The following is a 13,312-nucleotide window of genomic DNA, read 5'->3' on the forward strand; positions in this document are numbered from 1 at the left end:
CCTCTGTTCTTAAACAAGTTATACTAGAACTATGAAGCCCTTTTCCCAGTAAAGGAAGATGTATACTACCTTGAGGAAGAAGCAGTTCACTGTAAATCCTTTGCTTAAAGGCCCTTCTACTTAAGAATTCTGTTTACTTGTTCTTTGAACCTAAGTCTCTATATAAACAAATTAGGGGAAAACAGGCCCCACTATATCTCAATTGAGACAAAAGGAATTTGTAAACGATTATACCACAGGCCCGTATTTTTACTCCAAATAAAAAAACGAGTCCCAGTATCCCCTATATGGCTCAGCTACTGGCTGCAGGTGAGACTTTTCTATCATCAGACATGTATTTATAAGCTTTTTCTATGTGTCAAACACAACTGTGCATACAGGAAAGTACAAAATATCAAATATGCAGATAAATCCGTAAGTCACATTATAAGATAAGAAGAAAGAATGAAATGGGTAGATAGGATGGTAGAGCAAGGACCCAGCGAGGAAGGGATATTTGAGTAGAGATCTGAATGAAGCAATCCTCATGACAATCCAGAGGCACAGCATTGCAGGTAGAGGGAACAGTAAGTGCAAAGGCCCGGCATCATTAGCACACCCAGCACATAAAAGTAAGGAGATTCTGAAGTGGTTATGGAATAGAAACACAGTTTTGCTCTCCCCTGCCCTCAAGAAAAGAGGTCTGAACATATATGAAAACAAAAGGAAACATAAAAGAACAAAAATTTTAAACAAAATATGATAAGGACAAAGACTATTCAATATAACATCTGATATAACTGGCATTCTTGAAATAAAAAAACTGAACTAAAGGACAAAAAAGATGTAACACAGGAGTACCTCCCTGAAAGGTAGGAACTGGAGATCAAAAGGACACACTACATACAGGAGGGAGGACAAAAGACAACACTGAGATATTCTATGTACTTCAAGTATGAAGAAACAATTTCTCAGGAAGTCTATACAGGAAGAAAAAAAAATCATCTTCAAAAAAGGGGAAAAGTCAGGGGAGCCTGGGTGGCTCAGTCGGTTAAGCATCTGCTTTCGGCTCAGGTCATGATCCCAGGGTCCTGGGATCGAGCCCCATGTCGGGCTCCCTGCTCCGCAGGAGCCTGTTTCCCCCTCTCCTCCCTGCCTGTGCTCTCTCTAGCTATCTCTGTCACTATCTGTCTCTCTCTCTCTCTCAAATAAATAAAATCTTAAAAAAAAAAAAAAAAGGGAAAAATCAGACTGGCTTTCGGGCTTTCCAGAGCAATAACCCGGTCCAGAAGAAGATGGAACAATGGCTGCAAAGTTCTGAAGGACACAAGGACCGCCGGCCCGGGAATATCACGGCCAGTTGAGCTGCGGACAGATGAGCAGACATTCTCAAACAGGAGAACTCAGGGAGCACAGCACCTCGTGAGCCCTCTGCTGTGAGGGAGGGAGAGGAGAGAGAGGGGAAAATATCCAACAATCCAGCTAAGGTAATGACCAAGGGAAAAGCCGTGGTTAAAAGCAGTGCAGCTTTATTCAGATAAAATTCGCATGCCGAACAATTCACTCATTTAAAGTGTGTAATTTGATGGTTTCTAGTCTCTTCAGAGATATAACCAAAAGATTAATCAAAATAAAAGGAACAGAAGACGTGGCAATGGGCAACAAAATCAGAGCCCAGAATCCATTTACATCTTTTAGATGTACGACAAGAAAAAACAACAACAACAACAACTAGGAAATTCAAGTTACAGAAGAAAATTTGTAATAGATTTTCCCAACAAAAACCGATGAAAATTGAGACGGAGGGAGGGGAGAAGAGGCGGGAGGAAGTATAAGTACATGAATCCTCTTACTGTTCACTGTAGAAAGACAATCTCTCTCTGTCTCAATCTGAAACATGAAATAAAAAAACAAATATGTCAATCTCTTAATGGCTTTCATAATCTTAAAGAGCTCCCGGAAGAATTAATATCCCTGGTGATGAAGAAAGATTTATCTCAAATTCAGTAGTAATTCCTTCAGGTTCACTTTAGCTTTGCTATTGTTAAGTTTTGAGTAAAATTAAATACTTTAAAAAAGTACATGAAGTATGGTGCCATTCTTACACATTTCTAGGTGCATTACGTGCATGAGGTGGTCTCTAGAATGATGGGTTTTCACCTGTTAACCCTGATTAGTTCTGGCTAGGGGGATTTTAGGTGACTAGTTGCTTTTCTTCATATTTTTCCATATGGCTCAAATGTTTACAGTAATCATGTATCATTTTTATAAGGACAGTTTAAAAAGATAAAATTCCCTGTATTTTTCCACATCTTATTCTTTTTACCCTAATCAACTTTTTCATCTTTCCAAAATCCGGGTTTCTCTTATTAGTGATAGGACAATTAACAGTTTTAGATGATGATCTTTACTTATTAAAATGACATTTTTAAGTTTCTCAGCCATTTATTAATGAAATTCTAAGTTCTAGGTCAGTGTCGGTATGTGTTTGTATGTATATACAACATCGATAATAACACATAACTACCATCTGACCAGCTACTATGTTTCAGGATTCTGCCAAGAGTTTTACATTTGTTAGCCAATCCTCGCAAACCTATGCCATAGGTACTATTTTATGGACGAGGAGAAAGAGTCCAAAAAAGGTAAGTCGGCTTGCTCAAGACTACACAGTTAATAAATTACATAACGATATTCAGGTAGGAGTTGTAAGTCCATGCTTTTTCTACCACATTACTGTTTTCTCAGTATGGTGCTTTGTGTATACTAAATGCCCAGTAATTGCTTCATTGTTAAACTAGCAAAGTATGCCTCAGATGCTTTGGATGAAGCTTTGCAATGAATATTCGCAGTTCATCCAATTCCTGAGATACCTGTTTCATAAATTAGAGAAGCAGGCTCTCCTACCATCTAAAATTAGGAGACTGTTTCATCCCTGTGCCTTACTTTATAGACTTCTAATTAAGTGGCAATAGCAAATGGGCTAAGTGTACCTCAAAGTGTACGAGACATGCCCAAATGGAGAGAAATCCTAGTTTAATATCTAAAGTAGATCTTAATTTAAGATGTTAAAAATCTACTTAATTTTAGGGGTGCCTGGGTGGCTCAGTCAGTAGCTCATTGACTCTTGATCTCAGGGTCATGAGTTCAAGCCCCACACTGGGCGTAGAGCCCACTTAAAAACAAAGCAAAACAAACAAAAAACAAACAAAAGTCTAGCTAATTTTAAATTGTTGGTTAGAAAGTTAAAAAATAAGTTATTCTTTCAAACTCAAAGTTTTAAATTTTAAAGTTCCTTCTAACTCATTTCTAATGTTAACTTTGATGTTTATTCAATGACCTCCTTTTGAATTTCCTGAAGTGTTTAACTTTTGCCCTCACCCACTTTTCTGACTTTGTATGCTCCTATTTTCAAGCTCTAGGACTATCCAATTACCCGTGGTTTCCAGAACACATCCCGTTGTTTAAAGCCTCTATACCTTTTGCATATGATGCTCCCTCCATCTAGAAGGTGCTTTTATTCTCCCTTTCAAAATTTAGCTCTTGGTGTCACCTTCTCCAGGAAGCTTTCCTAACAGCTGCCCCCCTCACCCCTAAGATAGGGTCAGTTCCTTTCTCCTCAGTGCTACCTCTCACCTTTCACCCCCTCCACTGGGGCTCCCAGGGTCCTAGACTGCAAGTGCTTATGCTGCATTTGCCCCTCCTGGACTAAGCTCAGAAAGTATGCCATCCCCGCCTCAGACAGACCAACGCCCAGCTCACGGGGACACACAAAAACTGTATACTCAATCTGTGTTTTGATCTCTGAACCATGTTCTTCTAGGGTGTGTTCAAATATCTGTATACATATGTTTTCCATATGGCCCTTGTTAAAATCTAGTCATTCTCCAAAATCACAGAGTGAATAAACAAAGTCAGGGCTGCCTACTATATTAAAATTGTTCCCCATCCCAAAGCAGCAGTCAGATCAATCAGAAGAAAGCCACCAGAAATGGACACGGGGACAGGGTCTCAGGAAAGAATCCAACCAAATGAACAAGAGAAGAGACCCAAGGCTTTACCATCTTTAGTCAGATCCTCTGAGCTCATACAGACACCAAGGACACTGAATATAGGAAAGTCATAGGATAAAAACAAAGTTCTTTAAAGTTTGGATTTCAATCACAGAAATCAAAGACAATCCTCGCTGCCAGGGAAGCACAGAGGCTGAATCACCACTAGATCCTCAGTGCCACAGGGGCTGGTCCCGCCCACTATGCCGCTTGCTCTACTGTGGTCTTGGTAGTGCCCAGCACAGAGATGGTGCTCAGTTATAGAAAAAATTATGAATACTTAGAACCAAAAGCAATTTGCACAATCGCCTGGGACCATTAACAAAGAGGTTGCAGCAGCTTTAATGGAATCAATAGCTAGACAAAGTCTGAACGGGCTCCACACTTTGGATAAGGTATATCACAAGATCAGAGTGTGCTCAATTTCAAGTCAGACGTCTCCAACATGACTCTTCATAACCTAACCCTGCTGGACAATGGTCTTTTCCTCTGTAACTCAACCAATATTATTACTGTTTAGTTTTATTTAAAGCAGATACAGACACCATTTCTTCTTTTTGCCCACCTTCCCCTGATGAAGTCATGTGCTCTCCCCTGGTACACTATTCAACCTGAAATTAATGGTATGACTACAAACCCTTTCATTTAAGAATATCTGAATATTTAATAAGCATGTTAGAAAGTATAATCAAACACAGGTCTCAGGGATTATAATTCCTTCTTCCAAGAAGATGATAAAAAAGGTCAAGTTTGTCTTATAACAGAACCTTACAGATGCTCATTTTGGAGAAGATTATTATGGCTACATGGCTACCACACGCAGTTGGGTGGTGTGGCTTTTACTGGCTTGCCCAAGGCTCTGTGTAAGGACATACCCTGGAAGTAGTGCAGGTCTGAGATCATTTAACTCTCAGGGAAAACACACACACACACAAACACTACACACACTCAAGCAGCTCTGACTTCTGTGGAAGTCATACATACATACACACACAAATAAATAGAATGTAAAAATCCCAGAATTATCTGCAGAAAGCAGCAGTGTTCAATGCTGCGCCAAACCACAAATGGAACATCCCACCGTGGACCAAAGGATGACTCTCGTTCTAAAGGGATCTTTATTCCAATGAAAGGTTTAAATTATATCCACTCATAATGCCAACACTGAATGCTTCTTTTTATGAAACCAAACTCTGACAGCAAATCTGAAATATTTTGATACCTCACCTAAAATCATATGGTAGACAACTCTGTTACATCTTGTTACCCAGAGATAAATTAGGACTGAGTTTGAGAACTTGCAGGTTTACTATTTAAATACACAGGTTGGCAGTCAAATTTAGAAATGAAAAACTCTATTACTAACACCTCTCCCCACTGGCCCCATCCAACTGCCTGTCCTTTTTTTAAAAAGTGAAGAATTTATATTTGTTTTAAAGAGATGGTTACTGTTCTCTACCTACCATTTCACCTCAAGATCACCTAGTAAGCAATAAAGACTCTCTTTATAGCAAACTAAAAAAAAAAAAACCATGGTTTTATAATAAAATTAGAAGGCTTACAGTACATTCCATTCCTCTAGTGGAATATTTGTCTTAAAAATTAAAGTAAACTATTTTTTAAAACTGTTCTCACACATTAAACTTCCAAGGAAATTAAAGAAAGAGGGAGCGAAAGAGAGAAAAAAGGAGAAAAAAACCTATATATATATATATATATATTATACACACACACACACACACACACACACCTACCAACACATAAAACAGTGTTTCTTACCCAACTGGAAGGTGCACCGCAAAGGTAAGGTACTGCGGAACTATTTTTAGCAAGGACATAGCTGACCAAGCCACTGAGCACTCAGCCACCCCATCCACCAACCCCCCTTGGCCTTCCCTTGGCTTGCATCCACTCTGTTTGTTTCCACCCACCATTTGCAGTTGCCTCTCTACAGACATATGGACCAAGATGATGAGTCATCTGTCATCCAGAATTCTTTTCTTGACCTTTTCACATTCAATCACCTTTAGCACACTCAACAGGCACGTCCTCCGCAGAGCATGTGGCCTGTAACATAAGGAGTTGAAGGCTGAACACAGAACGAGGCATTCCTAACACTCCTCACTTTGCCAAGTGGATTTATTCCAGAGCTTTAAAGGAAAATCACAACTGAAAAAGTGACCAGATGGGTCTTCAAGGAGAAAGATACAAACGACATCAGCAAGGATACTGACGCACTTCACTAAAAACAGGCCTGTGATGTAAAAGAACTTCACTTACTCGTCCTGAGAAGGAAAGTTATGGAAAAAGCAAAGCACAGGAAGCATTCCATAACCGCAACTGACTTCCAACTTCACATGGCTAAATATTTTTAAAACTATTTCTGAACTTAACACTTCATGTAGCCCCCCCGCAAAAAACACACAGAACAAATAATAACAACAAAATATCCTATCTATACAGCTCTTATTATATGGCAAGCATTCTTCTAAGGACATTCCGTTACAGTCACTTACTTCATCCTTACAGACCCTTTTCTAACCACGGTTAGTAATGAGGAATGAAATGCCCACAGAGGTAAGGTGATCTGCCCAAGCTCACAGATCGGCAGTAAATGGCAGAGCTGGGATTCAAGTGGGTAATCTGGCACCCAACTGGGCTTTGTGGTTCTTACACTAACCGCCTTTCCAAAGGAGTTTAACCTAGACGATCCTTTTTTAAAACAGATTTTTAAGTTTACTAAAACTACACAAAGTTTGCTTTACAAGGTGACAAGCTTTACAATGAAAGAATTTAAAACAGTCAAGTGGTGGCAACGTCAAAGCTTATCCATCATGGCAGATACCTACACAACGAGTATTACAGGACTACCCTGCGTGAGTCAATGTGTGGCACCTAGAGAAATTAACATGGCCTAGAGAAGTGCAGGGAAGGTGATGACAGCCTAGACACAAAAAGCTCAAAGCTCGGAAGGCAATAAAAGAAAACACCAGGGCTGTAGCAGCTAACCTCAATCATGACAGCTCCTGTCAGTTCTCGCCCTCTGATCCATTCTCTCCTTTCCATCCCACTGCCATGGCTCAAATTCAGGCTTTGAATCTCCCTTGGTCCAAATATTCCAACAGTCTCTTATTTGGCTTCTAGCCTCCAGCTCCTCTCTGCCCCAGCACCTACTCCCTCCTCTGCTGCTAACAGAATAGCCTTTCATCAACTCTCAACAACTTTTCAGTGGTCCCTTTAACCAACAGTTTCCAGTTCTACCATCTTTGTACTGAATCAAACACCATCCACTCCAGGACTTCCCCTGCCAGCCTCTGCTTATAGGCCCAGGAAAATACTAAGCTATGTCATCCTTCTCTTCCCCAGTCCACCTGCCCCTCGGCGGAGAATATCTGCCTTCCAACCCCCATTCATCAACCTGTGGAACCTCTTCTACTTATTCTCCTTTTCCATAAATCCCTCCCCCACCACTAAAATATAATTTTCTTCTCTGTGTCTGCAGGGTACCACATATATATGCTTCTATTATGCCATCAGTAACTAATATTTTACACACCTGATATAAGCCCCTTAAGGAACAGGGACAGTGTTCTAGCATTTTATCAACAATTTCTGACACGTAACAAGAGCTTCATTCATTACTGCCTAATGACAAAGAACATGCCCTCCATAAGCCATAATAGCCTTTCTCTTCCGGTTCCTCTAGTCCCATGAGAAAAAAGTTCCAAATTTCTAAATCCAAATTCTAGAAAGATATGATCCAATTTATATTCAACTATTCAGAATACCTACAAAGTGAGGAATATATGTTAAACAATAGTTCACAAAGAATGCTCCACAGAACAAATCCTGCAGGGTCTCAGTGGGTGTTGGGAATAAGGTGGGGGACTCCAAGATCAAACAAATGCAGAAGACGCCTCATGATGTCTCCTTCTGTGAAGAGTTGAATTGCATTGTGAAGGGGCGCCTGGGTGGCTCAGTCGTTAAGCGTCTGCCTTCGGCTCAGGTCATGATCCCAGGGCCCTGGGATCGAGCCCCGCATCGGGCTCCCTGCTCCGTAGGGAAGCCTGCTTCTCCCTCTCCCACTCCCCCTGCTTGTGTTCCCTCTCTTGCTGTGTCTCTCTCTGTCAAATAAATAAAATCTTTAAAAAAAAAAAATTGCATTGTGAAGAGCTAAACTGCTTTCTCATATTAAAATTAAGTAAAGAAAACTTGTTTAACTTTAACACTACCTTTGCGCAGTTACCTAAAGCCTCTGTTTTCTCATCTATGAAATGGGGATAACGGTGTATACTTCATATGGTTATTGTAGGGATTGAATGAAATAATAAATATCAGGTGTTCAGAACAATGCTTGCACACGGTAAGTACTCAATAAATGCTAGCCATTTTTAATATTTAACTTGACACAAGTTCTGTGTCCTTGTCTAGCAATTACTTACACACTACATACTTTGAGAAACACTGATATAGAATAAAGACCCCACCATATTAGTCATTTTGGACATTCATGGCTCCAGACTTTAACAGAAATAGAGGCAATCCAATAGTTTAAAGGTAGGACAATGCCCCGGGCTTCTCTGTGGCTGGCAAACATCAAGGTTTCACCTGTCCCAACTTGCTGAAACTTCAGTTTCACCAAATTAAGATAGGATTGAGTGCCTTGTGTGGACTAAACACAGCTGCTCTGCAATGCAAAGAGGTTTCTGACAGACAAATCTCATTGTCTGCCATTTTGTGATCCTAGAAAGTAGCATGTTCATCAAGTTTCTATTCTCATTATATCAAGGAATCTTGCTATTTAAGAATAAGACAAATAATCCACCCAGTCCATTTTTTTTCCCCTTTAATAATGGACACACTTAAAGTAGAAGATTCTTAATTTCAGCTTCGTGGAGAATAAAAATTGTGCCATATGTTATGTGTGAGCATCTGCATGCATTTCCTAGGTGAAATATCACAGCTGTCATCAAGGGGCCCACACGCCTAAAAAGTTTAGGAACCACTAACTGAGTCTTTAAATCAGGCCCAGGTATTACTTAAATACATATTAAAAAAATCAAACAGTATCAAAGGGTATAGCAGGTTTTTTAAATATCCTTTCAAAAAGAGGTTATGCATGTATTTCTATGTGTATATAGTAATACCATACCATCCTTCCATGTTTACATAAATAAGAGTATATGACATATACTCTCCTGCAGCTAGCTTTCTTCACGTGACAGTGTATCTTAGAGATCTATCCATGCCAACACAGAGGTACACATTATTTGGTTAACAGACATACCAATGTTTAAGGCATCCCTATGACAGATACTTAGGTTGTTATTAGCGTCTTGCTATTTACAAATAATGCTGAAAATAGACAACCTTGACGATACATCTTTAGGAAGAAAGACGGCAGGAACTGCTGAGTCAAGAAGTATAAAGATTGCTCAACTACCCTCCAAAGGTTGCCCGTTTTATACTCTCAACAGTATTTATTTCCTACACACTCAATAAAAGACTTTCAAATTTTCTATCTTTGTAACCTGACGAGTGAAAAATGGTAACTCGTGGTTTTCATTTGTGTGGCCCATTATGAATGAAGGAACCTCGGATTTAAGATGAGTTATACTTATGACAACTCAGTCATGGAAACAATCAGCACCATCGGAACTGGCACAATAACGGGAATTCAGTATGGTTTGCTTCAAGTCAATGGCTCCAGGAATGGCAGTCTGGAGACAGGGAAATGAAATGGCGTCACCACGGTGGGTTTCTATCATGTTGCCAAATTGGAATACGCTTAAGTAAATGACTGAAAGTTGAGAAGAAAAAGTATTCCGCAATGTGTAATAAGTTAAGGGAGTGGGCATAACCAGCTATTCACAGAAGTCCAGCTTACCGGCGGGTTCAACTCACCATCTAGCAGCCAGGGCTCACTGCGCCTGTTCTCCAGCTCCGACATCATGAGGCGTGTGATCACATGATCCGGAACCAAAAGACCTTTCTCTATGTACTGCTTTGCCATATCACCGACTTCTAGTAAAACAAAACAAAAAAACAGGAAAAAGAAACACTCAAAAAAGCTTTCAAAAAAAAAAAAAAAGCTTACGAACTCCTGACGGTTTTGCCTCCTTTCCCATTCCTCCCTGTGGGAATGCAGGGAAAGTTATAGGTAGATGTTTTGGGGGTAATTTTTAAAATACTGGTTTCAAAAATAGTGGCCCTGGGGCACCTGGGTGGCTCAGTCATTAAGCGTCTGCCTTCGGCTCAGGTCATGATCCCAGGGTCCTGGGATCGAGCCCCACATTGGGCTCCCTGCTAGGCGGGAAGCCTGCTTCTCCCTCTCCCCCTCCCCCTGCTTGTGTTCCCTTCTCACTGTGTCTCTTTCTGTCAAATAAATAAATAAAATCTTAAAAAAAAAAATAGTGGCCCTGTCTCCCAAAGAATTATAAAAACAGCTTTTGAAGATATACACAGACAGAAATAAAAATAAAAGAGTATAAATGGGGCAGAGAAGGGGTGCCTGGGTGGCCCAGTCATTAAGTATCTGCCTTCGGCTCAGGTCATGATCCCAGGGTCCTGGGATCGAGCCCCGCATCGGGCTCCCTGCTTGGCCGGGAAGCCTGCTTCTCCCTCTCCCACTCCCCCTGCTTGTGTTCCCTCTCTGTGTCTCTCTCTGTCAAATAAATAAATAAAATATTTTTTAAAAAATAAATAAATAAATGAGGCAGAGAAGATAAAAGCAAGAAACAAAGTTGGAGTCCAGAAGGAGGGTGGTGCACAAAAGGCGGGGAGAGAAATCCTGGTACTTTCCAGGAGAGCCACAAAGTGGACACTGAGTCTCCCAACAGTTTCTGACAACAAGGAAATGTGATCAATGACATGGTTCATGGTTTACAGAAGACTAAAGGAAGCTGGGAAACACAACCATTCCTTAGAGACCAAAGGAAAACATTTCCACTGGTCTTCTAGAAAGAATGCAGGATAATACAAACAGGTTTACTTCTTTTCATGAACCTCAATATAAATAAATGGCACCTTGCTGACACAGTTGTAAACGCAACTCATTGTTATTAGTGGAATGCCAATTTCATAAAAGGATAAGAATTTTAAAAACTGAGAGAAAAAAATGCTTCTATCTTTTAAAATAACCACTTCTTGTCTGTGGAACTCGTGAGTTGGTTCAGCAGAACAAGTTATCAGTTTAAATTTGTTAAATTTCGAGGAACTGATTTTTTTTTTTCAAACCAAGATGAAGTCCCCTACTCTCCAGAGAACTGGAGAGGAGAATGAACCACTAAGAACCACATTCTTGAGAGGCCAATTACATTCTTATAAAAACATAAAGCAGAATTATGTTACTGGAAAAAAGCTCAAAAATCACTTCATCCCCACCTTCACCATGAATTTAAGGTAGAACCTTTCCTTCCCCAGGCTGAGTCTACACTCCTCACTCCAACTTCAACACTGAAATATGCCCTGTGAAGCGCTCCATATCATTTGATGACTACTACTGGACAAGAAGCTCAAAGTTAGATCCAATGATGCTGATTCAGTGACCTGCTGAAGGAAACAGCAAAAGGCAACCACACTGGCGAATGTGGCTAAAGAGGCATGTGAACAAAATACATCCACTCAGCAAGTATTTATTGACTCTATACTGGGTAATAGGTAATAACCTGTAAAGGGAGCAGTGAATAAAAGCTGCAGCTTACTGATAATGTAAGCAGTGTTACTTTCATGAAGAGTAACAGTAACAATCACTAACAAAGTAACATACTATGTTAGCATCCTAGGTAAGGTACTATACAGGCACTGAACTTGAAACACTTCGCAAAGTGTTAGTGCACTGAATCCTCGTAAGATCCTCACCTTCAGATAGGAAGTAATACCCGTATTTTTTTTTTTTTTTTTTTTTTTAAAGATTTTATTTATTTATTTGAGAGAGGATGAGAGGAGAGAGAGAGCACATGAGAGGGGGGAGGGTCAGAGGGAGAAGCAGACTCCCTGCTGAGCAGGGAGCCCGATGTGGGACTCGATCCCGGGACTCCAGGATCATGACCTGAGCCGAAGGCAGTCGCTTAACCAACTGAGCCACCCAGGCGCCCAATACCCGTATTTTTTATGACAGCTTTATTGAGATACAATTCACACACCATAATACCATCTTAAAGTGTACAACTCAGTGATTTGTAATACATTCTCAATGTGCAAGCATGACCACTACCTAATTTCAGAACATTTTTATCACCCCAGAAAGAAACCCTGTACCCATGAGCAGTCGCTCCCCATCCCCCTACCTAGACCCTGCAGCTACTAATCTACTTTCTGCCTTCACAGATTTGCCTATTCTGCACATTTCACATAAATGGAATCATAATATGTCGTATTTTGTGTCTGGTTTCTTTCACTTAGCATAATGTTCTCAATGAGTACTTCATTCATTTCCATGATTGAATATTATCATTCCATTGTATGGATATACCATATTTTGTTTATACACATCAGTTAATGGGCATCTGCATTATTCCCGCTTTTTGGCTAATATGAATAATGAATGCAACAAGAATGTTCACGTGCAGGTTTGTGTGCGAACATATGTTTTCAGTTTTCTTGGTTATACCTATATGGTATGTATGTTTTATATCTGAAAAATCACCGTCAGTACACTTGGAGCAACTGGCAAGTTTGGTGCTGTCCTACTCTGCAATGGGCAGGCCAGCCCCAGAGCCCTGCTCTTAGTCCCATCTGCCAAACTTTAAGATAGCTTCAAACAAAAAATATGCATCTTCCAAGGTGAGAGACGAAGATGTGGACTGGGTCCAAACATCCCATGAGGAGACAGTGAAAGAGTAGGAAATGTCTTAATCGGAAAAGACTCAGAAGGACATAATAACAATTTGCCCAAAATGTTCCCATCATCCTCTAGTCTCTTATCCTACTGTGTACCATTTTCTAGAACTCCGGATTGTATATATTATTACATTATAGATTATAGGTTATTATTATTATAGATTGATGTATTTTTAAATTCACTTTCTATCTCCCCCAACCAGAATATTAGCTCATTCAGAAAAAATGAAATACTTTGTTCAATGCCATATCCTCAGTACTTAGTATATAGTTTGGCATGTATGAGATACTTCATAACAATTTGTTGCATGAATGAATGAATGAATGAATGAACAAATAAACGAACACTTTGAAGATGATGGATACCACCCCCAACACACACACATACAAATCAATCTTATCTTTCTGTATATCTATCATGGAACCATGATCCCAAGATC

The 13,312-nt window shown here is 40.0% G+C and overlaps 1 protein-coding gene and 1 long non-coding RNA gene across 6 annotated transcripts in view; one reads left to right on the forward strand and one right to left on the reverse strand.

Moving 5' to 3' along the window:
• The window catches only part of LOC144381919 (uncharacterized), a 436,617-nt gene that overhangs the window by 76,803 nt on the left and 346,502 nt on the right, over nucleotides 1–13,312 (forward strand). The gene's annotated exons all lie outside the window — the stretch shown is intronic.
• The window catches only part of AK4 (adenylate kinase 4), a 68,690-nt gene that overhangs the window by 22,033 nt on the left and 33,345 nt on the right, over nucleotides 1–13,312 (reverse strand). For all 5 annotated transcript variants that reach the window (XM_036110032.2, XM_036110068.2, XM_036110042.2 and 2 more), the window contains one exon: nucleotides 9,936–10,055. In XM_036110032.2, the coding sequence (XP_035965925.1) occupies nucleotides 9,936–10,055 (120 nt within the window). The remainder of the gene's footprint in view (nucleotides 1–9,935; nucleotides 10,056–13,312) is intronic.

The sequence above is a fragment of the Halichoerus grypus genome, chromosome 5 (genome assembly GCF_964656455.1).
Source record: "Halichoerus grypus chromosome 5, mHalGry1.hap1.1, whole genome shotgun sequence".
Classification (NCBI taxonomy): Eukaryota; Metazoa; Chordata; class Mammalia; order Carnivora; family Phocidae; genus Halichoerus; species Halichoerus grypus.